The sequence below is a fragment of the Polypterus senegalus genome, chromosome 4 (assembly GCF_016835505.1).
Source record: "Polypterus senegalus isolate Bchr_013 chromosome 4, ASM1683550v1, whole genome shotgun sequence".
Classification (NCBI taxonomy): domain Eukaryota; kingdom Metazoa; phylum Chordata; class Cladistia; order Polypteriformes; family Polypteridae; genus Polypterus; species Polypterus senegalus.
Genome location: NC_053157.1, coordinates 72306562 through 72333431, shown reverse-complemented (window position 1 = coordinate 72333431; position 26870 = coordinate 72306562). Strand labels below are relative to the sequence as shown.

The window sequence follows — 26870 nt, the reverse complement described above, 5'->3', positions numbered from 1 at the left end:
TGTTGTATGAATATGTGCTATATAAATAAATGTTGATTGATTGATTGATTGATTGAATGAATACTGTGAAACACTGCCACTGTCTTCTACTAATATTAAAGGCAGTGAGAAGAATATCAAATATTTAGAAAACAAAGTAGCTGGTGCACTTTATTATTAATGTTTAATGAAGCTTTAACTAGTGAAGTAACATGACACAGGCTACATGGAATATTCAGATAATTTCAAACAATATACAAATTCCAAAGACCAAGGAGTTTAAAAAGACTAAAAAAAAAAAAAAGTAATTCACTAGAATCAGACAGTATTCACAACATGCATTTAACATCTTTTTTTCTGAGGATACCATAATTCCGGGAAACAACTGAGGAGTAGATTAGTCAACATTGTCATATAGTGTAAAAAAGGCCAGTGTAGGTAATTCCTAGCAACTTATAGAGACATATTTGTGCAATACAGTGAACAGTCAGCATGGGTTTATACAGGAGAGATTGTGTTTAACTAATATACTGGAGTTTAACATTGAAACATATTGTTCACTTTGACTTTTAAAAAACAAAGCGTGCAGTACCATAGGAGGTGTGCCATATGACACGCTAATCATCCAACTGATAGCATTAGGAATTTGTGCAACGGGGTGCACATTAACTTCATAAGCTGAGAAAATAAGTTACGGCCTCACCATCGTTATGAATCAGTTAAACAAATTATGGTGTCATCTGGGCATCTACTGTATATTGAGGCTTCTATTCTTTGCAATCAACAGAAATCATTTGTGTAATGATGTAAAAAATAGGTTGAATACAAGTAGATTGGTAAATACCCTTGAGATGGCAAACTTTCCATAGATAGATTTAGACCAGGGGTGCCCAATTCGTTGATCGTGATCGACCTGTAGATCACAAAGGTAGTGCAGGTAGATCGCGCTTCATTCCAAAAATAATTTTTTTAAACGTTAGTCTATCATATATCCTCCCTATGGCATTTGCCACTTGATTGACATACAGGGCGGCCAGTCTGAGATCTCTTTTTTTCTAACACACTGGTCATCTCGCTCGCACAATGAAACGTGCAAGCTACTGCAAAACTCCGCCTGTGATCTAGTTAGCCTTCCAATTTATATCGACTAAAGAAGGGATTTTAAAAAAAATTTTGTTTGGGGAGGGTATGGGCTGGATGTGGAATTGGAAGAGGATTTTTTTTCTCACAATGTCACAATCAAAGTGCGTTTGTCTGATCTGTCAATCTATCATTGCTATGCCAAAGAAGGAAAATGTGGAAAGGCACTTTCAAAGTGTTCATAAAAACTAAGATACTGACTTCCTTCTGAAAAGTGATCTGGGAAAGAGAAAGGAGAGGGAACTAAAATCACAGTTAATCAGATAGCCATCATTTTTGACTCGGCTGAATTCAAAAGCTCCTTGACTGCATTATTCAGCTCTACTTATTTATGCGAGTCAGCCTTTTCCCACATGAAGATTATTAAATCCAAATACTGTAGTGACCATAAATGTATTGAATTGTTATTGTGCCATAAAGGTTATTCAGTTATGCAAGATACGACAACATATATTTTATGTATAAGGTATACTCACTATATTATATACAGTGGGTACGGAAAGTATTCAGACCTCCTTCAATTTTTCACTCTTTGTTATATTGCAGCCATTTGCTAAAATCATTTAAATTAATTTTTTCCTCATTAATGTACACACAGCACCCCATATTGAAAGTCATACCGGTATGCCACACATACAACTTAGAATTAAGGCCAAAAAGTTCTATCTTGGTCTCATCAGACCAGAGAATCTTATTTCTCACCGTTTCAGAGTCCTTCAGGTGTCTTTTAGCAAACTCCATGCGGGCTGTCATGTGTATTGCCTCTCCTCAGTGTGTGGAGACAACCAGGTACTGCTCATCACTTGTTCAATACAGTTCCCACAGTGAAGCATGGCGGTGGCAGCATCATGCTGTGGGGGTGCTTTTCAGCTGCACGGACAGGACGACAGGTTGCAATCGAGGGAAAGGATAATGCAGCCAAGTACAGGGATATCCTGGACAAAAACCTTCTCCAGAGTGCTAAGGACCTCAGACTGGGCCGAAGGTTTACCTTCCAACAAGACAATGACACTAAGCACACAGCTAAAATAACGAAGGAATGGCTTCACAACAACTCTGTGACTGTTCTTGAATGGCCCAGCCAGAGCCCTGACTTAAACCCAATTGAGCATCTCTGGAGAGACCTAAAAATGGCTGTCCACCAACGTTTACCATCCAACCTGACAGAACTGGAGAGGATCTGCAAGAAGGAATGGCAGAGGATCCCCAAATCCAGGTGTGAAAAACTTGTTGCATCTTTCCCAAGAAGACTCATGGCTGTATTAGCTCAAAAGGGTGCTGCTTCTAAATACTGAGCAAAGGGTCTGAATACTTAGGACCATGTGATATTTCAGTTTTTCTTTTTTAATAAATCTGCAACAATTTCAAAAATTATTTTTTTTGTCTGTTAATATGGGGTGCTGTGTGTACATTAATGAGGAAAAAAAATTATTTAAATGATTTTAGCAATTGGCTGCAATATAACACAGAGTGAAAAATTGAAGGGGGTCTGAATACTTTCCGTACCCACTATATATATATATATATATATATAAACTGCTCAAAAAAATTAAAGGAACACTTTGAAAACACATCAGATCTCAATGGGAAAAGAAATCCTCCTGGATATCTATACTGATATAGACTGGGTAATGTGTTAGGAACGAAAGGATGCCACATCGTTTGATGGAAATGAAAATGATCAACCTACAGAGCCCTGAATTCAAAGATGCCCCAAAAATCAGAGTGAAAAATTATGTGGCAGGCTAGTCCATTTTGCCAAAATTTAATTGCAGCAACTCAAAATTGTACGCAGCACTTTGTATGGCCCCTGTGTTCTTATATACATGCCTGACAACATCGGTGCATGCTTCTAATGAGATGACAGATGGTGTTGTGGGGATCTCCTCCCAGATCTGGACCAGGGCATCACTGAGCTTCTGGACAGTCTGAGGTGCAACCTGGTGGCATTGGATGGACCAAAACATAATGTCCCAGAGGTGTTCTATTGGATTTAGGTCAGGAAAGTGTGGTGGCCAGTCAATGGTATCAATTCCTTCATCCTCCAGGAACTGCCTGCATACGGTCTGTGTGACCCTCCATGGATATGCCTCCCCAGACAATCATTAACCCACCACCGAACTGCTCATGCTGAATGATGTTACAGGCACCATAATGTTCTCCATGGCTTCTCCAGACCCTTTCACTTCTGTCACGTGCTCAGGGTGAACCTGCTCTCATCTGTAAAAAGCACAGGGCATAAGTGGTGCATCTGCCAATTCTGGTATTCTATGGCGAATGCCAATCGAGCTGCATGCTGCTGGGCAGTGAGCTCAGGGCCCATTAGAGGACATGGGGCCCTTGGATCACACTCATGAAGTCTTTCTGGTTGTTTGGTCAGAGATATTCACACCAGTGGCCTGCTGGAGGTCATTTTGTAGGGCTCTGGCAGTGCTCATCCTGTTCCTCCTTGCCCAAAGGAGCAGATACTGGTCCTGCTGATGGGTTATGGACCTTCTATGGCCCTCTCCAGCTCTCCTAGAGTAACTGCTTGTCTCCTAGAATCTCCTCCATGCCCTTGAGACTGTGCAGGGAGACACAGCAAACCTTCTGGCAATGACACGTATTGATGTGCCATCCTGGAGAAGTTGGACTACCTGTGCAACCTCTGTAGGGTCCAGGTATCACCTCATACTACCAGTAGTGACACTGACTGTAGCCAAATGCAAAACTAGTGAAGAAACAGTCAGAAAAGATGAGGAGGGAAAAATGTCAGTGGCCTCCACCTGTTAAACCATTCCTGTTTTGGGGGTCATCTCATTGTTGCCCTCTAGTGCATCTGTTGTTAATTTCATTAACACCACAGCAGCTGAAACTGATTAACAACCCCTCTGCTACTTAACTGACCAGATTAATATCCCATAAGTTTCATTGACTTTATGCTATACTCTGATTAAAAGTGTTCCTTTAATTCTTTTGAGCAGTATATATATATATATATATAATTTTTAATGTAGGTACATGTAGATCATTTCAACCTGGTCATTTTAAAAGTAGCTTGCAAGCCAAAAAAGTGTGGGCACCCCTGATTTAGACAAACTTAGGATTTGGGTAGATAGGTGACAAAAGATATTTTAGAAAAAAAAAAAGGTAAGGTTATATGGTGTTTTCCCACCACAGGAACTTTGTTCCTGTATGAGACAGGCCCTGGGCCACTTGCAATCCCTGGCCACATTCATGTGTTGCATTCCCACTGCACAACAACAATTGAAAACCATTTTGTAGAACATGTGACATGCAAAGAAGAGTGACGTGTTATGAAGTGAGGTGCGTTTGGGAGTTTACAAGGGACACCCCCACCTCGTTGCTTTGAATAGATCAAGACTTCATGAGAGGGATTATTACTTCAATGCGTTGCATAGCATGGCACAACAGGGAAGTGGCTTAGAAGAGCGATGAGATTGGGACTGCACAGGGGACCTCTCCACCATTGCTTTGAAGTGATTATGACTTCATGGGGTCACAATCTCTTTGTTTCTGTGACATGCATGGTGAAGAGCCAGCTATGAGGAGTGATGGTGTATGAAGTGAACCACGTTCTGAAGTTCATAGTTGAGATTATTGATTCTGTGTGGTGCATGGCGCAACGCACCATAGTGGCAGATTTGAAGAGTACCAGGAATTACAAATGGTCTAAAATCTTGTGGTGGGAATGCTACAAAGTTCCTGAGATTCCTGAAAAAAGTTCTTGCTGTGGTAAAGCACCTATAAATATTAGACACAATGTTGCAGTATGGACTTTGCAGCTATATAGTATGCCCAATTAAAAATGGTGCACACCGAGAAAAATTGCACGAGCAAATAGAAAACCAAGTAAGATGTTAGGTGTGGGCAAATTACAAGTCATTCCTAATTTGCATCAAAAATACTTACAAGGTTTTTTTTTTTTTGGAATACAGTGTTCTTGTGTAGTCTTCAGAATTACATGAAATGAGCTGAGGAAAGATTTAAAAAGTTGCATTTTTTTACCTTACACAGACAGAGATGCCCACTACCTGTCAGTTTAATTTGTTGTTTAGAAGAACACAATGAGCAGCAATAGAAGCAGATTAAGAGCAAATATCATACAGATGTTGGGAAGTATTTCTCTACACAGAGGACTGTAATATACATTATAACACCCTGAAGAAGTACAATGTAACAGCACCAAGAGATGAATGGCTTTTTCTTGTGTAGACATTTTATAGATTTTATTACATTCTGTAAAGACTCGCTTCTTGGCATATTTAGGGTGATACAGCATTTTGAACATGTCGGTATATTTTCAGTACCACAGAAGACCGATTAACAATCACAGTTGGAGGGAAAGACTGGGGTATAGTGGATACAGATTGAGAAATCTTTGTGCTAATTTTTAACTATAAGATTCTTAAGTCATTCTTTCCTTTTTTAGGCAATAATCCTTTTGATCCCTGCATTTGTTTTAATTGGCTTGGCGTGGAGTGTGACTATGCTGTATGTTGGCTTGCTCCTGTACTCCTTTGGTAAGAGTTCAGAGATTAAATGTTGTATTTTTTAAATCTGTAGGTAAAAATTTGCGGCAGTCCAGTTAAAACAATGCTTTGTTCCACTTGGAGGCTCTGTATTTATTTGGATGGGTAAATTAAGGCAGTCTGTGAGTGTGTATGAGTGGTCTTGTGTGCTACTCAAGACTAGGGGATAGTGCATGGGTACAAGCACAGCACAGGTTACATGGAGGGGACTCTCAGCTCCGGGGACCACCGCTTGATCTTGTCTGTCTAGACTAGGCTTCTCTGTAAATGGATGGGAGTTACTATGCTGTGATAAGAAGAAATGGTGGACGTTAAGCTGCAGCTACACTATGACACATACAGCATTTTGTATTAATAGTGATGGTAACACACTGTGGCATATGCAACAAAATGCATACATGTAATTAATAAAAATACAAGTTCAAAGTTCCTTTAGTGTAACTCCATTAAGTTATTGTATTTTACAAAACACAGAACTTCAGAATTATAAAAGGACATTTTTGTGTGGTTCAGCTGTATGTATATTACAACAAACTGAAAATAAGTTTTCATCGTCATTACTTTTCTGGGCATATGTCGCCATCTGTGCTTTTCCATAAAATGCCATTAAATGTCTGATATTTTTTTAAACCTTGTGAAAGATGTGGTAGGAATGAAGTCTTAAAAGAATGAACAGCACATACAACATTAAGAATGAGCACATTAATAAGCAGAATGAAGTTAAATGTTGGGGCAAGAACAATTCTACTGCAACAGAACACAACTGGCTTTCTCTTTGGAGTTCATTTTCAATATTTAAAGCTGCTGGACATTAAACAACAATTGTGCATTAATTTCAGCACAATATGAGTTTATATTTAATTTATGGAGCTCAATCAAAAGCCTCAAGTATCAATCATCAAAATGATGAACTGTATCAGAATAAAGACAATTAAAAATTGTATGGTAAAGAATTGGCCAGAGGCAAATGCTCGGGTGATCGCATTACTCCTTCTCCTGGCTGAAATAATCTGTCTCAATATTTTAGAAATAGCTAAACTTGTTAATGTGCTGAAAGTACAGTGTTAAACCTAGCAACACAATCTTGAGATCTGCAGGGTAACACATTAAAAGTAACAAGTGTTGAGTAGTCCAATTACTTTTTAAAATAACGAATAACCGAACAACAAAATTATTTTAGGACACATATCAGTACTCCGGCCCTTCACAAGGCTCCATTGCACAGTCAAAAGAGGCTGCTTGCAATCAAGGTAACAGAAACCTATAAATAAAGTATTAATTTGACTAAAATTATTTTAAAAAACACAAGAAATTTATCACAGGCGTCATACTTATTTTCAGATTCACGGTACCTGATGACGTTTAACTTTTTTTTTTTTGTGCACTTTAATGACATTGGATCATTTTAACACAGGAGAATTCCAGAAGACTACTTGCCAATTCTAAACATGGATTATTAAGAAACCAACTTCATGCCTTCAGCTTAATCCGGTTATGTGTGTGAATGTAAACACACACTCATGGACTGTGGGGAGCTGGAAAGTTGTTATCTTTGGTGTCTAAAAATTTCACCTTGCATCTCAAAGATATGCAGGCTTGATTTGACAGACACATGTAATTCAGCCCAACTTCAGAAAGAGTTTAGGTGTGCCTGTAAATTTGCTCTGCTATGGACAGGCATTCTACCTAGGAATGGCTGCTGCCTTGTGCTCAGTGCTGCCAGGGGCTCCACACGTCTCTGTATTGGAGTTAAGTGGCCTCAGGAAGTGATCGAGTGGAGCAGGTTACTTTGTCTGGGGGACTGCTGATGATTGAGAAAGGCAAATGGAGGATACAATATTGTGAACAGCTTATAAGTGTAAGAGAACTCTATCTGAATACATTGAACTGAATGTAGGATTAACGTTATTCTGTTTGTTGTGTTGCAGCTGCTGCTATAGTTGTCCCCTGCTTATCTACACTTGTGTCTGCTTATGGTAAGACTTCACTAACACAATGTGAATATCATCAAGGCACCTTCTGTTTTTCCATTTTTTATTTTGACTGCAGTAATAAAAAAAATATACAAATAGGTTCAAATAAATTTAAAACACCTCTGTCATCTGGTTTATACAAGTCCTTACTCCACGGAGGATTATACTTACTGTGTACATGTATATTAATAAAGAAAACAGCTTTATGCAATAGAAGTAATTCAAAATGCTCACATACTCTTGGTCCAGATGAACTGGATTCCCTGTCCCAGCAGCTAACATACTGGGAGATGGCACAGGTAGAATGTGTGCTCCGTATGCCGGGAATCACAAGCAAGGTGTTCTACTACTGAGTTAGGCAGCCAGCATGACAGTGACATTCAGTGACGTGTGCGCAAAGCATTAAGTGACTGAAAATGGTGACAAAGCAGACAGTGTACCTCAGTGGTAGTGATGGCTTGTGCATATTTATCTGAATTAAAACTTGTTTTCTTCCTTCATAAACAAAAAATGGAAGTCTTCTGATAAAAAGTGAAATTCAGTTGTCAAAGGTTATATTTAGGCCAGGGTTCCTCTCCTAGCTGATTTCATATCCATGTTTAATCTATCTTTTGTGTTCACTTTTGGGACATTGTTTTGTGTTAATGTTACATTCATTTATTATGTGTTTTTTTACAGTGTGATTTGTGGGGGAGCCCCAATGGGTGGGGCTACCTGTCAATCACCGCCATCCGCGCTATAAATCTGCCGGGTCTCCCACAGATCCTGGTGGTTCATTTTGAATGCTGTTGGGAGTGTTCGGTGAAATTTGTGATTCTTCTGTCTTAAAATGTAATTACTGGATTGTTGACGCTGTGCTGTTTTTTGACTTCGCTTTGGATGAACTGCTTTAAGATTTTGTTTGCTGTGTGTTGCCTTATTGTTTAGGCTTTTTTTTTGTTAAAAATTAATCTTTTATTTTATAAAAATTCTTTCAGGCTCTTTTTGTGTCTAGCAAGGGTATTTTTTGACTGTGTCTCCCTGCAGGCATAATATATCATTGTGATCTTATAGCACCTAATTTTGACTCACATGCGATTCTAAATTGGCCCTACTGTGTGCTTGGTGTGTGGATGTGTTTGTGTGTGTCCTGCAGTGAGTTGGCACCCTGCCCAGGATTGGCTCCTGCCTTGTGCCCTGTGTTGGCTAGGATTGGCTCCAGCAGACCCCCGTGACCCTGTGTTCGGATTCAGCGGGTTGGAAAATGGATGGATGGATTGATGCGGTACAGCAGACACATAGCCAGATTAAGCACACAAGTTGACACAGAGAACTGCCATGCAAGCAATGTGATAAAAAGATGAACTGGGACAACTGGAAACCATTCATTCAGACTGTGGGATGCTGTAACCATGTGCTACTTTCTATGTGTGTTCAGTTAGCACAAACCTGTGTCCTTGTTTGGAGAGCATTGTGGCCTTTTATGGACTTGCATGTTTGTCTGAGGGGGCCCTGGACTTGGAAAAACATTACAAAACCTTGGAAAATTGCCCAGCACACCTTGAAGCCGATGGATGGATGGATGACGTTGTCACCTATTCCTAAGGATGCCTTCGGCACCTGCATTGAAGACGATACCAACAGACTCCAATCCTCGTTTTGTCACTGGCTTCATTCATCCTTGTACTATCTGCAATGTAAGGCAGCATTAAACTCAAGCTAAGTGTATTCCGCTAAACTGATTATCAGTTAACATGACCGTCGTATCACTGCGGAGGGATCTCGCCATTTAATTTATATCTATATAGACTTAGGTTAGTACCATGCTGCAATCATTAACTAACCCATTCCCAAGGAGTGTGTACTCTGTGCTCTATATACTCTCCAAAGTGAGCATTTTCGGAAGTTACAGACGTTGAGCGCTCATAACAAAAAGAAACATTTTTTGAGTTCTATGTGCTCGTTCATGATAACTGCTGTAAGTTAAGACTGTCATAACCTGATACCTGCCTATGAATGGCTCTAGTGTGTTTTGAGTCTTCTTCCAAGTCCCTTTAATAGGCTCAATGGTTTTACTTGAGTTAAATGGAGTCCCACTGCATTATTAAAATCCTCGCCTATCACGGCAAATGAGCATAAAATCCCTGAGCAAGAACCTTATTTCTTGTAGTTCTCATTCATCATTGCTGTCCAGTAAACTAAAGTTCTGTGCAAGAACTTGGCTCCCACTTTAACAAGACCTTTACTGCTGCTTCATCTATACTTTGGTCATCCTCATAATCACCTCCATTTTCACTCATGAACTGAGCTGCAAGTTAATCAGACTCTTCCATTCTTTATTCTATAGAATGCAAGCAAATATTTTATAGATAGAAACATAACCCCAGATTTAGAGGTTGTGATTTGACTGCTTATAACAAATTCAGATGGAACCGTTAAATTGTGTACTGTATAGATCACAGTTTAATGAGGTAAATATGATCTATAAATGGATGAGATAAAAAAAGAACCTTCCACAAAGACACCAAGAGTATAATGTCATGGGATTTTTCAAATTTAATAAATGACAAGCAGAAACAATTGTCAAACTCAGGTGCCGCCTTGAATATGTGTGGAAAGACCAATAATTCATCTACTGTTCCAAAGTTAATGTGAAATCCGCATTGCTTCTCACTGCCCTCAGGTCATGTTCAGTCCTCCTTGTGTTCGTATTTCTGCATACACAACACAAGTAATCCACAGTGCAGCAGCAAATTCGAATTATATTTTATGGCCACCTTCATAGGTCTGGGGAGCAGCACAGCACATTTTTATAAAACGTGATATGCTGCATATTTTCCACACTTTGAATGTACAGGAATGTGCACAAGTGCATTTTTGTACTACACTGGAAGCCCAACTCCTGCTGTTCCTTATCAACTGCCCTTTCTGCTTTCCTACAGATGACGCCTGGCACTCACCTGCCCAGACACGGTGGAGGACTATACCCAATAACATTAGTGTCTCTGACTCATCTTTAAAATTGAAGTTCCCATGATTACCGTCATAAATGGCAAAGCAAGCATTGTACTATCACAATACCGCATGCATGCTTCATGAAAATGTTTTCATGTGACAGAATTCTTTTTTGTGCCCATAGCAAGTAGAACATACTAAATATCTTTTGACATATTTTGTTTGAGATGATCCAGAGAATAACTGAATTAAGGCTACTTAAGTACCACTTAATGGTTCAAGAAGTGGCTCTTTTAAATTTCATGGAATACACATTAGACTGGTGCATCCATTTGTAATGCTGCTTAGCAATCTTTATTTTTATTCAGTTCTAAACCTGAACTCTACAAAGTGTTTTTTCTTTTTTTTTTAATTGGCTTGCAAGCTTGAGATGCACAACATTTTCGCACGGCTCCATAAATACATAGATGCCATTTGTGCAGGCACAATCCACAATTAATACAAAATTATTTGCATGGCACAACATAACTAGTAAGTTTGAATGGTATACTCGGAGACGAAATGGAGTTCAGTCATGTCAGCACTGCTGGATTAACTATATAAACAAAGTAAGCACATGCTTAGGGCATCAAGGGTAAAGGGGGCACCACAAAAATTTTTCATGGCCGAATTTATCGCATTATTAAATTAATAAAATTTATAACCATTTTCAGAATTTAATGAAAAATGAATAATGCCTCCCTGTACCTCCCTATGCCGTCACTGTTCGTAGATGGCGCCTTACACAGTGCGTTCTGCATACTGGTGCCATCTACGATGGGGAATTCCCGTTTCATGGTGATTCCCTTAAACGCCATGTTATGTCAAAATATTGTGAAAATAATTCGATTCAAAACAATATATTTTTAGTTAATAGTTGATTAAAAATTATTATCACGTAATTGTTGTGTTTCATGAATTATCTGTTATTTAACTTAAAATAAATTTGTAGTGCGTAGAAAGTGTTATTTTCTGTTTTAAACCAAAACAAAAAATTGTCCCAGTTTGAGGAAAAAATATTCTGGTAAGTCTATTTAATTCTGTTCTTGGATATTTTAAAATTCATTTACATTACGTAAAAGTGAAAATCGTACAGCTGATTACTATTGGACAAAATTTTTTATAACTTTTTTACTAATAAAGATTAACAAAATTTTCACAAAATATTCTTCAAATCTTGTAGTAAGAATATGTGTAAATAGATTTGCTAAATTGACACAAAAACCATAAATAAATTAAATAATCAAAATGGTAAATCTACGGTTTTCATGTCAGAATGTTTTGTTTAATTTCAAATTTTCGATAATAAAATTTTATTTTCTAGTTTGTTATTGTTTTACTATTTTGAATTAATAGTGTAAGGGGCACCAAAATTACTTAGTGCATCTAAGGGTCTTAATCCAGCCCTGCATGGCAGTCAGTCATTTTCTAACCCGCTAACACAGGGTCATGGGGGTCTGCTGGAGCCAATCCTAGCCAACACAGGGCACATGGCAGGAACAAATCCCGGGCAGGACACACCCCCCCACACACCAAGCAGACACTAGGGACAATTTAGGATCACCAATGCACCAAACCTGCATGTCTTTGGACTGTGGGAGGAAACCCTGTTCAAAAAATAAGTAGCTAAAGAAAAACAAATAAAAATGAAAACCCACAGTGACTTTAAGGAATAGCACAGTTTAGTGAGGGTTTTGGCAGTGGGACCGCACCACCTCGGCCTGGTGTTGGATTTAAATCTTTCAAATTAAGTTCCAGGACATTTCTTATGTTTCTTCATCACATGGTGGTATGCTATTATTTGATAGTAGAAATCTTTATAGTGATTATAAATAAAATTTGGCTTACACATTTTCATTTGTTGATTTGGGTGTCTTTGTGCTGAAATCATTTCATTTCAGCAATTTAACCAAAAAAAAAAACCCCACAAATCTTAATAAAGTTGTCCCACATGCTATTTTATGTTTTTTTTTTCAGGAAATGTCAGCCAGAAGGGCACATTGATGGGCATCCTCCGAAGCTTGGGAGCACTTGCAAGAGTTTTTGGCCCAATTATAGCATCCAGTGGTATGGATATTGACATTCATGATTTTATTTACTATTTTCTGTTATTATGTCAAATAGTAGTAATGCATATCACAGTATCATAAAACAATAGATAGATAGATACTTTATTAATCCTGTGCATATGAACTGCAGATGTGGACAAATGTGTTGGAACCCTTACAGCTCATTGAAAAAGTGTGAAAAGAGATAACATTATGGCTTATTCTACAAAGATATTCGAAATGGCCTGGACACATTTCTTGGTACACCTAGAAAAGATCATAAATAATTGGATTAAAGTGATTTTTCAAACTAGCTGTTTTCTTTAATTAGGGTCTCCAATTCTGCCATCAGTCATTCAGCCTGTTTAAATGGAGAAAAGTAGTCACCCTGCTGTTTGGTATTATCGTGTGTCCTACACTGAACATGAATCAGAGAAAGCAAAGGAGAGAGTTGTCAAAGGATATCAGAATATTATTAAGTTTAAAGCCCATAAGACTGTAGCCAGGTTCAATGAACACAGCCTTAAGAGGAAAATCGACCCCAGAATGGGTAGAAGGTAGAATGGTAGACAAAAATCTAAGGAAAACTTCCAGAGATACAAGCTGAACTCCTCAGATGAGATCCGTCAGTGTCTGATTGCACAATTCATTGCAGGCTCAATGGAAGAAGACCCAGGAGGACTCAACTATTGAAAGAAAAACAAAAAATGCCAGCTTGAAATTTGCTAAAATGCATATGAACAAGCCACAATGCTTCTGGGAGAATGTCCTTTGGACAGATGGGGGAAAGCAGGAGCTTTACGGCAAGTCAGATCAGTTGTATGCCCACAAACAAAAAAATGAACTTTTCAAATAAAAGAACACCATACCTACTGTGAAACATGGAGGAGTCTCAGTGATTTTGGGTCTCCTTTGCTGCAACTGACATGGGGTGCATTGAGTCCAAAACTATCCAGACATTCTGAAGCAAACTGTACTACCCAGTGTCCGAAAGCTGTTTCAGCTGCAGATAAAGGATTCTTCACCCAAAATACACAGTTAACATCGAACATCTATGGAAAGAACTGAACCATGCAGTCTTTAGAAGGTGAACGTCAAACCTGACATAGCTGGAGCAGTTTGATCAAGAAGAGTGGGCCAAACTACCTGTTGACAGCTGCAGAAATTTCATTGAGAGCTCCAGGAATCTTTTGTTTGCAGCGATTGCCTATAAAAGTTGTGCAACCAAATATTAAGGCATGGGTTGCATCATTTTTGTTCATGCCATTTTCATTTGACATTGTGTTGAATCAGAACTCTAAAGCAAAGTCTGACTTTTGTTAAATATGGAATAAACAATGATGGGTGCCAATTAGTTTGGTCAGTTTCAAGCTACTTTAGAGACAATTCTGGGTTCTTCTTTTTTTGTGTTGGGGTACCAATGAATTTGTCCACATGTGTGGATAAGGATATACACGTATTCACCTGAAAAGTAAGCACATCAATTGACAAAATCTGTCTTGATGTATCAAAACACAACTAACCATTGGGACCTACTACCACAAGAGTCCAGGACATATTTTAATGTTCAGGTTTTGCTGGGCAGGAGTCTGAAGTCAGCTTAATAACTTACTGTATCTGTTGACTTGACTTGTGCTTCACAACTTCTCAAGTGCAGAATGCCCTGGTGTTCTAAGAATTGAAATATTAAAGATCTTCAACATTGTGTGATCAGTTTTCCATTTTGGAGCCAACCTCCAGCAGTTGGAGAAAAAAGAAATCACAGACTGGTGAATGAGCAATTCTGAAAAGCGGCTTGCTTACCAGCAATTCCCTGCTTGGATGTTCCAGACCAGGTTTATTAGCATTCGAATTTTGAGACCAACCCAACCAGTAAATGTTTGTTTGAAATTACAGTAGACATAAAAAGAATTCAGCAAAATAATTGTCTGAGACTATTACCTTTGTAAGAAGTTTCTATGCTCAGTACAGGCGACTAAGCAAGAAAATAAAGAGACAGTTGTTATATGTACCAAAGCAACTGTTACAATACCATATTAGGTCTTCTTTGGGTCTGGGATCTTTCTTGGATCAGATTGCTTTCTTTTCTACTAGGTATTAGTTTAGATTAAGTTTTCCAGAGAAAGGTGTAGGGTCAGAAAAAAAACCTAAAACTTACTGTGGTAAAGTGATAAATGTAAATGTGATAAAGATAAATGAGAAGCAACTGCGGGACTGAACTCAACATTATCTTGACATCTTGTTGGCATATAGAAGAGAAAGAAGAAGAAACAGGAAGACCCTTTGAGCTAGCTTTGTGAGGAAACGTTAAAAGTTTGTTCAGTACAGTATTGCTTACAATATTACACAGTGAAGTGTAGTAAGTACTGTAGGCCCTCATATTGCAAAGGCACAGGTGGAGTATTTTTGCTGTCACTTCCCATATTTGGCGGAGAGAGAAGTTTTATCTCAAAAATGTGTGATTACAGTCTGGTAAATGTTGTTCAGAAAATGGGTGGATGGATATTTTAAGCCTTGCAGCAGCATTACTGTGGCGTACCCACGTGTTTTAGATTAACTGGTCATTCTAAATTGGTCCAGTGTGAGCATGTCCAGCAGTGGAATGGCACATCCAAAGTTGATCCTTGTCTTGTGGCGGATAGCACACAGTGCTCCTGATCTAGATTAAGAAGATTTGAGACTTGACTCCACCTTGTGCATTAGGATGGTTTCAAATACCTACACTTAAACTCTTAAAACTAAGTAAATAATAATTTGTATAAAATAGGAGTGTGCATGATACCGGTACTAATAAAAGTATCAAAAACCCAATTTTTAAAATGGTATGGCAGCAGTAGTTCAGTACTTTTGATACCGGAAATAAATAGTACGTTTAAAAGACGATGTGCTCAGTGGTTTGGTCCTCCACTTCTTGACGTGCTGGAAATTCAACGATGCAACTTCACAGCTTTCGTCGTGCTGGAAAATTCAAAAGTGAAAGTGAGGTTTGCAGCAAGATAGACAGGTGCGAGTTTATGTGGCACAACATGGAAGTGCTGTACAGTGATCCCTCGCTATTTCACGCTTCGACTTTTGCGGCTTCACTCTATCGCGATTTTTTTCTCATACACGCTTACGTCACTACGCATGTGCTTTCTGAGAATTTTTATCTAAGCCCTATGATGGCTCCTAAACGTGCTGCTTTTTCTAAGCCTTCTGAGAATAAAACTAAGTGCCGGAGGAAGATGCTTACTATCCAGAAGAAGGTGAAACTCTTGTATATGATTAAAAATGGCAATACCCTACAAAAGCCTCCTCACGCATGTGAAAAGACAGCGCCAGAAACTGCCTATCAAGATGTTCTTCAGCCGCGCACCCAGACACCCACTGCCTACTCCTAGTACTTCTTTAGCAGAAGAAGACAACAACGCACCTGCTGAAGATACTGCACCACCTCTGAAGACTCTCCTACGGAGGTCGTGCCTTCATAGGTTAGTGGTTGTGTGCAATTAAATGTACAGTACAATAATCTACTATAGAAAAGCGTTCGGGATTGTCCTTCCGTCCCATGAGTGCAAAGCGTAGTGGTATTCCGCTTATTACAGACTCACTACTTGCGACTTGAGGTACGAAGTGACGCGATGTGAGCAGAGTTCTGGTGCTCTCATCGTTCCCTTGCTTTTGTGCGCGATGCGCTGGAAAAATAGAAAAAATTATGTCTCTGGAAATAATTAATGTTGATGGAGTACAAATGCCTCACCGCGTAGTAAATATCAGGGGAGATGGTGCTTGCTTATTCTCATCTATAGCTTATTTAGTGCATGAAACTCCGTCTTTAGCGGTACAGATTCGGGCTGACATTGTACGACTTTGGACAGGCACTTGAGGGAATAAAAAAAAAAGATGTTATGAATGGACACTTTGATGTTCTCATTCTCTACACTTACATGCCTGATGTACACATGGAGCGTACAATAATTGAAGATAAAAGTCGGTCGCCTTAAAAGGCGAGTGCGCCTAGTAATATGATATTTGTAACGTCTAATATGTCTTATTTTCTCTTATTTTGTCTAATATATTGGGTAATACGAGTGTATTGGTGACTAAAGGGTGTTATTTCATGTCTAGAGGGCTCTAATAATGTTTGCTTTGCTACAAGTACTGAAGGTACAAAAGCTGATATTGGCCTGCTGTATGCTTGAAGCGTTTTCTCGGCCAAGATTGCTCTTCTGCCCAGAGTGCAACACTTTAATAAACTTCCAAACTCCTCAACACAATATACAAGGCGAGACTTAAATATATCCAGATTGGTAGAAAAAAACATATTTATCGATGAATTACAGCATTCTAAACATTGTCATCTTCTATATACTCCCCCTGCCGATCTCTACACCGCTCCATTTATTTCTTCCATTGATTGAAACAGTGCTGGAAGTCTTCTTGCTTGAGGCTCTTCAACAGGCATGCTGTTTCCATCTTCACTTCATCCATTGAAGAAAAATATGTTCCCTTCAGGTCACTTTTGATTTTTGGGAACAAGTAAAAAATCACAGGGAGCTAAATCTGGCAAATAGTGAGGATCATCAAGGAGAGGAATGTTTTTGTCAGTCAAAAACTGCTTGACGGAAAACAAGAAAATTAGTGAGAAACACGACGTTGATTCGTTGATTTTCAACCGACATTATCGTGGCAACTCGTGTAGCGATTGTTGTGCAAGTATTGACTGGGCTGTTCACAGGATATACCTAGCCATTCGGCGGTTTGAGAGAGCGTGTAGGAGGGGATATACAGTAAGTCTATGATTCACGTCCGGCTGACCTCCAGGCGGTTTTCCAGGAAATCCCCATGCCCAGTCTGGTTATTTTTGTATCTCATCTCGTAGAAAATGTCCAGAAAATGGGAGGGCGAGTACTTTCAGCCTGTCAGAGTTAGGCCTTTTTTTTTTTTTTAACCTTAGCATTACATGGTCTCTGAGAATGATCTTTTTACCACCGAGTAACGGCTTCATGGATGTAATAAAAGTTATTGATGATTGGCTTTACTGTCACATTATATTGGGTTTAGGTTCGGCTTGATTGGGGCGTTTTCAACACTTTTAAATTTCAGCAGACTTTTATAGCACCCCAAAAGCACTTTCAGACAATTTTATTACAATTTTTTTTAAAGGTTAGTATTGTAATAAAACACCCATAATGTAATAGATGGCCATGTCCAGCTATGATGATTGTAGTAGACAGTGTATGTCACTCATTACCATTACTATTTTTTTTTTTCTTAATTTAAGGCGACTTACAAAATCAAATCATATATACAGAATTCTTCTGATACCTTAGCTCAAGGAGAGTATGACATAAATTACTATTCACATAATAAATGGAGTCAAACTTTACTTTTTTTTATATAGTGCACAAAAGAGATCAAATCAGCAGTATTTCAAAGGCATTGATGCTTCAGGGGTAGTTTAACTTTGGGCACAGCTTCATAAACAAGTACGAGAAGAGACCCAAAAGTTCCTGGAATTGATATTTAAAAAAAAAAAAAAAAAACACCTTTATTATAAAACTTGTTGCAAAAATATTTCCTGTACTCCTCTTTTATTATCTTGTCTACAGCCTCCAGAGTTTTTTTTTTCCTGGATTACTTCTTTGGTAGCAAATCTTCCCTTTCACTTCAATCTCAATTTAAACTTTGGGAACTAAAAGAAGTCACAGAGAGTGAGCTCTGGCGAGTACAGGGGCCGCGTGGCCACCACCACACATTGTTTTTGGTCTAAAACTCTTTGACAGACTACATGGTGTGTGCAGGTCCGCTGTCATGGTGCAAAATGCAGTTCTGCATGTGCCACTGCTCCTGAGGTATTTTTTTTATGCTTTCCCAAAGACACCTCAGCAGTTCAATGTAATGTCCTTTATTAACAGTCAAACTCTTTACGAACATCCATCAATGTCAGATCATCATTGTCTCTTGAAAATCTGCCCTGGTGGCTTGGATGAGGGGAAAAAAAAAAATCAGCAAAGTCACCCGTGTGATTGTTAAATAAATGCCACAGATACGCACTTGAACAACTCGGCCTAATGGCACTGGCTGGACTGATTACCCAGACTTAATAGCCACAGGATATCTAGCAGCATATAGCACAACTCCACCAGAAATTGTGAGTCTCTCCAATTGTTGATGCTTGCTGTGCAACAAGCCTGATGGGCACAGCTCATATATCATACACTTTCACAAATTATAATTTTGGTAAGCATAGTTAGACAGGCCCAGGAGCCATCTGTTTCCTGAACTTGCAATTTCTGTTAAGAGGGACATTATTAGAGTTCTGATTAAACAGGGAACAAGACATGAACCATTCCTGGACGGTGCAGATATTCATACTAGGACTAGGGGACATTAACTCATACCAGGCCTAAACGCTTTCAAGCTCAGACACGGTGCCCCTCCATCACAGTTTAATTTTCTTGTACTTTTTGGATTTAACAACACATAGCAGATCAGTGTTATTTTTGGGGAATTAATAAAAAAAAAGAAAAAACTGCCTCTGTCTGTCTTATTGGCAGAAATTGGGGTTCTGCCATTGTTAGTAGATATAAATATAGTGGAAGACGACTGCCGGTAGCAACGTATTTCCAGCTAAAGCGAAAATGGTTGCTTACAAAAGGTGTCATAAGCTTTACTCTGTTGTTTATATTTCTCTTGATAATTAACATATTTATTCTTTGAATACCTTTGCAGTGTACTGGCTGTTGGGCGCAGAGGTGTGCTTCCTCACCAGCTCCGTCTTATTTGTTGCTCCTCTTTTACTACTGAGGCATGTCAAACAGACTAAAATGAAGTGAGGCTTCAGTGTTATCAGGCATCAAAGAAAACGGTACGTCTAAGTGAGAACTTACTTTACACAAAATCTATGGTTTGCACATAGTGTAAAATAACATTAAACTGATTTTGTTAACCAGTGTGACAGGAAAAACTTACTAATTTGTTCCTTTTGTATTGTAAATGAACCCATTGTGAACATTAATTGAAATTTACTTTTTTCCTCAGGTTAAATGAGAATTCACTGCCCTAACATACAACCCATGATGGCAGCATGCAAGGGCAGCTCATTGGGGTTTCTTTACTTGGACCTGTGGCACTCATCTATGTCTTGCTTTCCTGTGGTGGAAAACAACGCCTTCATATCACACTTTGATGAATTCTATGCCAGGGTGGTGCCAACCGGAGTCACTTGAATACAAGCTCGTTTGGGGTTTAAAACTTGACTCTCATGTGTTTTCAGAATATAGTGCCTTTTGTTGACAAAGAAACCTCATACATACAAATTAAATATCTATTACTAGAAGTCTAGTTTATCAAGCAGCTGTGCCAGGGAAGTACAATGCTGAAAAAAAAGACACTTTTTTATTGTCTTTTTTTTATTTTGTATCACATATGACCAAATGAATATTCCACTGTTGAAAAATAAAGATCAGCTTTCACCAATCTATTTTTTATGGCAATTCATCCAGTTCAGGTCTGGCTACCCAGTGTGACTACTTACATTACACACTGTAGCTTATGTTACACCAAGTAAAGTTTTGGTATGGGGAATGGTCCATAATAATGGGAATACCAAAACTACCTCCTTGTTGTCCACTGTACCTGTGTATAGGGTGTTAGTCCTGGACTGATGGCCCAAGACCTTATTAAACTGTACAGTATATACCAAAATAAACCCTTGCAGAAATGAAAGTAGAAATTCACTATGCAGACTTTTAAATTATATATCTAGGAACACCTCGAACACAATTTTAGCCTATTCTGAGTAACAATGTAGACTACTGGCTTTGTTGGACAGATTTACAGGGCCTTTGCTGGCTGCCATGGGGTTTGCTCATAAGACAAGGGCACCTGAGCAACACTGAATTTGTGCGAGTAGCTGAAGGCAGCTTTGTTTGAACTTCATGTTTGCAACGGGCTCTTTGTGACTAAAAATAGGCTTGAACATTCACAGCGAGGGACAAGGAATCCACAGCTGTTCTGCCGGGCACTCTGCATACCGCCATGCCATTTTATGTGAATTGAACAATTTTCAAATACTTTGAGATGGAGAGTGTAAGAGGTGTATCAAGAAGGCAGAATACAAAGACCTCATCAATAGAACCCTGAAGAAGAAAACAACATCCAGAATCCCAATTAAAAAACAATTTTGATAACACAGAAAAATTTGAGTTGCTACAAAAAAAAAAAAATTCCATGCCTTGTTGCAGCTCAGTCCAAGATAGTCTGCTTCTACATGGTAGTAACTAATGACTTCATATGTTGTTTAGATATACAGACAGACAGACAGACAGAATAGACCTTTATTTGTCCCCATAGGAAAATTTGGCTTTTTAAAATGCTCTTTAAATTAACAAATAGGTATATCATTTAATGACATACACCTTTGATCTCCATTAAAACTATAAATTGTATTTTTCCATATCAGAATCTCCAGATTAGGAAATGAAAGCCACTTTTTTCCTCAAACACTTGAATTAAACTCCAGTGTCACATTTTAAAAAGATACATTGCATCCTTTCACTAAACTAAGCTCAAAAAGGTCCAAGTAACAGCGCAGGGTCCTATCGCCAATTCCAGAGTGCCAAATACACTTACACAAAACCAAGGATTATTTGTATACAGAGTGTATTCATACAAGCAGACAACACTTATAAAGCCAGATCAGATGATCGAAGGCCTAGAAGTTCTTTTAATTTCTCCCCAATGGGCTTACACATTTCAAGTGATATTCAGTGACATGTATTTTTTTTTATACTGTATATATCTTCTGAATCATTAAAGGAATATGCTATGCAAAAAAAAAAAAAAAAATCAAGATTTTGTATCTGCTGCTTACCCTATTTTGTTTGTAGTGTTGGCCAAGTAAGAACACACCTCTATGTCCTGCACAGAAGCATTTTCTGGAAGTGGTTTATTTAACAATTTTTATCCAATCTGCGGGTAAGGCATTGTTAGCATACAATTGGATGTGTGACCCAAGTAACTTCAAATTTCATTAAAGATCATTGAAATTGTATTTTGTTCTTCAAGTTGGGTCACTACAGGCTCTCGTTTTATCAGAAATGTTATGCTCATTCTCAATGAAAACAGGATTAACATTTTCATCTGCAATCACATCAAACAACATGGGGTGAGTAACACAAAAAATAGAACTTAGGTGCTGTAATTTTTAAGCAAAGCTGCTTTTATACCTCTGTCAAAGACTAATACTTCTGTTGAAGTTTCTTAAATAAAGATACAAACCAAAAAACAAACAGCCAGGTAATTTATCAAAAATGTCTATCTGTGGTAAGACTTTATTGTGAATACCCGTTTCAGAGTGTGTATTCATATCGATTATGTAATGTCTTAATGAAATGTGATAGTTACTTATCTTTAGTTTCCAGTTTGTCGGCCTGATGGACAACAGTGTGAATATTCATTGACTGAAGTTTTAATTTCTGGATACGATTGGCTAGATTGACCTTCTGGGTGTTTTTACTTAGAATTAAGGGTTGATTACCTGACCTGCCCATATTTTTAAAATGTCTAGCATGTTGGAAGCCTTGGTGCTTATGTAATAGTGTTGGAAATCTTTATGCTTAGACAAAGAAAACATTTTTGTGAACTGGAGGTTGGGTGAACCTAAACAATTTCTGATAAATGACCTGGCTGTTCTTTGGTTGGTATAATCGGAAGGGTTTTTGATTAACAGAAATGTTTTCCATGACAGCATACAGTAATCTTTTTTTTTTTTATTTATTAATTTTATTATAATCAATACATAGCAATCAAGTTTTTACAAAAAAAAAAAAAAGAATTATGCTAAGAACAGATCGATCCCCACCCTTGAGAGAGAGAGCAAGCCAAACGGTGTAAAATTTAAGGCTTTTAAAAATACCTAAATCAACAAATTCTCTGTGCTTTATAAAATCATTTCAAAATATTACTGATTAGATCCTGCCATGTTTTGAAAAAAGTCTGCACAGATCCTCTAACTGAGTATTTGATTTTTTCCAATTTCAAATAGTATAACACATCGGTTTCCCACTGACTTAAAGAGGAGAGTTTGGGTTCTTCCAGTTTATCAGAATAAGTCTGCGTGCCAACAGTGTAGTGAATGCAATCACAATTTGTTTGTCTTTCTCCACCTTAAGACCCTCTGGAAGAACCCCAAACACAGCTGTTAATGGGTTAGGAGGGATTGTGAGTCCAAGACTGTCTGAGAGGTAATTAAAAATTTTTGTCCAGAATAATGTTAATTTGGTGCAGGCCCAGAACATGTGACCCAGTGAGGCTGGGGCTTGGTTGCAACGTTCGCAGGTTGGATCATGCCCTGGAAACATTTTGGAGAGTTTTAGTCGAGACAGTTGTGCTCGATATATAATTTTGAGTTGTATAATTGTATGCTTTGCGCATATGGAGCTTGAGTGAATTCTCTGCATTGCTACTTTCCACTCCTTTTCTGATATATTAATTGAGAGGTCATTTTCCCAGTCTCCTCTTGGATCTTTGAAAGGAAGGGATTGTAAAAGGATTTTATATATTGTAGAGATGGAGTCTAACTCCTTGAAATTGAGCAATACTTTTTCCAGCGTGGATGAGGGTGCAAGATGAGGAAAATCTGGAAGGTTCTGTTTAACAAAGTTCCTGATTTGAAGATAGTGAAAGAAATTTGTAGCTGGAATGTTAAATTTGGACTGTAATTGTTCATAGGATGCAAAGACGTTGTCTATATAAAGATCTCATACAGTATTCTTAAAGTGTATCATGGCCTTTCAAATTATAGATTACTAAATAATGATTTTTTTGTTATCCATATCTTTATTTTACAAATGTTCAGGTAATACTGAAGATATTTTGGGAACACTCAGATGGACCGAAGCTGAACTTGGCTACTGTTACTCTGCAAGCAATCATGCAATCTGAGAGCCTGTGCTGATAAAGAGCAATGCAAGATTTGGCATTTTCCATTCCAAATGTTAGCTTTGGGAACATATGAAATACTAAAGTATTTGATTTTAATATATGGTTTAATTTGTACTGAAGTGCTGTGAAAGCTTATGAAGTGAAAATATTCATTTAAAAGTTACCGTCTTTTTGGGAATGACTGATAGGCTCTGAAGTACTATTACTGAACTAACCAATGTTCCAACTCAGGAGATCACAATGGCATGCCTGTCTGAATTGTCCTGCATTGTCCGGTCTCTCTATTATATAAAAAAATCCTAAGACAAGGCAAGACTTTTTCAGAGAGATAATTTAATGTCCCGCGAGACAAGACTTTGTGCCAAGAGATTTAACCCCGTCCAGGGCCAGAAATAAGACAAAAAGAGTAAATGTCAAAGTAGAACGTCATAAAAAATTCAAAAATGTTGGTATGATACACATGCAGAGCCAGTAAGAGATAATGAAAGTACTAAAATTTGAAAGTATCAACAAAAAAAAAAAAAAAGATAGTACAGACCATATTAGCACAAACAAAAACTACTCGGTGAAATAACGGAACAGTGAAAACAGATCGAATAAATGGACATCGGTGATATGACAGAAGTATGTAGATATTGTTCGGATTTAAACTTTAAGTCGGAAGACTTGTAGATCATCTAATTCATGTTGTCATCAGGGAAAAGTAGTGTTTCTTCCCAATGAAGAGGCGTTTCCACGAGAATTAAAAGATTTGTTGTTTGGTGAAAGTGAAATCCACTTTTGTGAGCGGCAGAGACGTGAAGTGGCTGGTACGTATGCAGGCCAGGGGGTTGGTGAGTGAAGCCCCCTAATCTTAAATATACTCTACAAATATACTGCATGTGTGTGCATATTTTATACTCATTTGTTTGGCACAGAGCAACAAAGGATTAAATAATAGCGTTAAAAAAAGGAAATATTTGGAAGTGTTGTAAAAACTGGCAATTATTGGCACTTCAGATCAATTTGATTGGAAGAACTGGTCTCACTATAGGAAAATTAGACTCACCTGCAATAAACTGCCAGTGCTTACATGTCAGCAATTCGCCAATGAATGACGAGATTAATCCATTAAAAAAGGGGTCACTTTCATTTCACACTCCATATTGACAGTGCTGAAAACTATCGTCACTGAAAACGGCATGCCCACTTTAACAGTTCACCAAGTTATTAAGAAGATTTCTGCTCAAGGAACAGGCACACACCTCCAAGGAGATGCTGGGAAGAGAAAAATTGATTAAAGCCCTCAAAGGGCTCTTACACCTAATCTGGAACAATGGCTTCAATATGCACCAAACATTAAACCAAGAAAGGCCGTTTTAGTGAAGGCTAAAAAGAACCCCACCGTTGAAAGACAAACATAAAAATCGTGGTTGAACTTTTCCCAAACCTGCCTAGAGAGACACAAATCCATCTGGGAAAATGTTCTGTGGAATAATACCAATGTAAAACTCTTTGACAATGCAGACCAGAGATTAGTTTATATGCTCAGAAATTAAGCTTGTATGCCGTCAGTTAAATATAGTGTAGGTTCCAGAATGCTGTGGGGCTGTTTTTCTGCCTCTGGTGCTGGAGATCTTGAACATATTAAAATAGTGAAATCAGAGGACTACCTGGTCATTTTAAAGCAGAGTATGTTACCAGTACCAGAAAACTGGCCAAAAGTTTGAGGATACCAGACAGTCACACTTATATCAGCTTGTTGGAGATCTACATTTGAAAACCAACTGCATTAATATGGAGTTCTCTGTCAACCCTTTGCAGCAATAGCAGACATCACTCTTCTGGAAACCTTGTCCACAAGCTTTTAGTGTGCGTCTATGGAAAAAAGAGCATTTATGAGGCGAGGTACTGACGTTGGTTGGATGACCTAACTCACAATCAGAATTTTGAGTTCATCACAAAGGTGTTCAGCAGGTCTGAGGTCAGGGCTCTGTGCAGGCCACTAGAGTCCTTTTCTTTATGGACATGGCTTTGTGTACAGGGACACAGTCATGCTGAAACAGAAAAGGGCCTTCCTTAAATTGTTGCCACAAATTTGGAAGCACACAACAGTCTAAAATATCTTTGTAAGCATTAATAATACCCTTCAATAGAAACCAAGGAGCCTAACCTACACCTGAAAAACAGTCCCATACCATCATTCCCTCCTTCAAACATCACAATAGGCACTACGTACGGTAGCATCCTCCTGGCATCCATTAAGCCCAGATTCATTCATCAGACTGCCAAATAACGAAATGTGATTTGTCAATCCGGAGAACACATTTCCACTTCTCCAGCTGGCACTTGGTATTGCATATATATTGATCTTAGGTTAGTGTGCAGCTGCTTGGCCATGGATCCCCATTTTATTAAGCTGCTAACACACAGTTCTTGTGCTGATGTTGTTTCTGGGCCCATTTTGCAAATCAGCACTGAGTAATATAAAAGATTATATGTCATATTTACTCACTATGGGCTTCAGCATTCAGTGGCCCCACTCACGCCGAATCTGCACTTTGTGGCTCAGCTATTGATCCTGCTAGACAACCCACTTCACAATAATAGCACTTAAAGGTGACTGGGAACACCTAGCAGAGCAGGAATTAACAGAATGACTTGTGGCAAAGGTGTCATCCTACAACAGTGCCAAGTTTAAAGTCACTGAGCTCCTGAGTACAACCCATTCTGCTGCCAATGGAAATTATATCGCTATGTGTTAGATTTTTTTTGCAAAAGTTAACAAGGTGTATGGCTGAAACTCATAATTTGGCGGGGTACCTAAAATGCTTGGGTGCCAACAATATCGACCTTTACACAAAACTACATGTCTCTGATTGACTGACTGAAAATTCTTGTCTATCTGCAGACAACCAGGGGAAAAGTAATGTTCACTGATGGAACAGTTTCATGAAACTGAGGACCAGAAAAATTCAACCTCCCTGAAAAGTTTATTTAAATAAAAAAAAAAAAAACACAATGATTTGAATCTCATTATCGTGGTTGCAATGTAGAACGGATAGAAGCTTACGCCACAGCAAGTCTGCAGTATAGTGGTTAGAGCTCTGCCTTCATCTTGTTTAAAAATGATTGTTTTGTACACAAAAATATTTGTAGAGAGATTATCATCAACACTATGCAAGTTACATTAATAATAGAAAAACATGCTATAAAATTCTTTTTTTAAAGAACATTGTCCCACATTGTTTTGAAAGTTAAAGACATTAATACCCTTTACTCGTTATTTCAGTTGTTATCCAATAAAATTTACATTT

At 38.2% G+C, this 26870-nt stretch overlaps 1 protein-coding gene across 1 annotated transcript in view; it reads left to right on the top strand.

Moving 5' to 3' along the window:
• mfsd10 (major facilitator superfamily domain containing 10) overlaps positions 1-21400 on the top strand; it is a 71447-nt gene extending 50047 nt beyond the window's left edge. Inside the window, exons 10-14 of the mRNA XM_039750868.1 lie at positions 5552-5642; positions 7580-7627; positions 12575-12664; positions 19360-19495; positions 19669-21400. Of these exons, the coding sequence (XP_039606802.1) occupies positions 5552-5642; positions 7580-7627; positions 12575-12664; positions 19360-19463 (333 nt within the window). The 3' untranslated portion in view covers positions 19464-19495; positions 19669-21400. The remainder of the gene's footprint in view (positions 1-5551; positions 5643-7579; positions 7628-12574; positions 12665-19359; positions 19496-19668) is intronic.
• The last annotated feature ends 5470 nt before the right edge of the window (positions 21401-26870 follow it).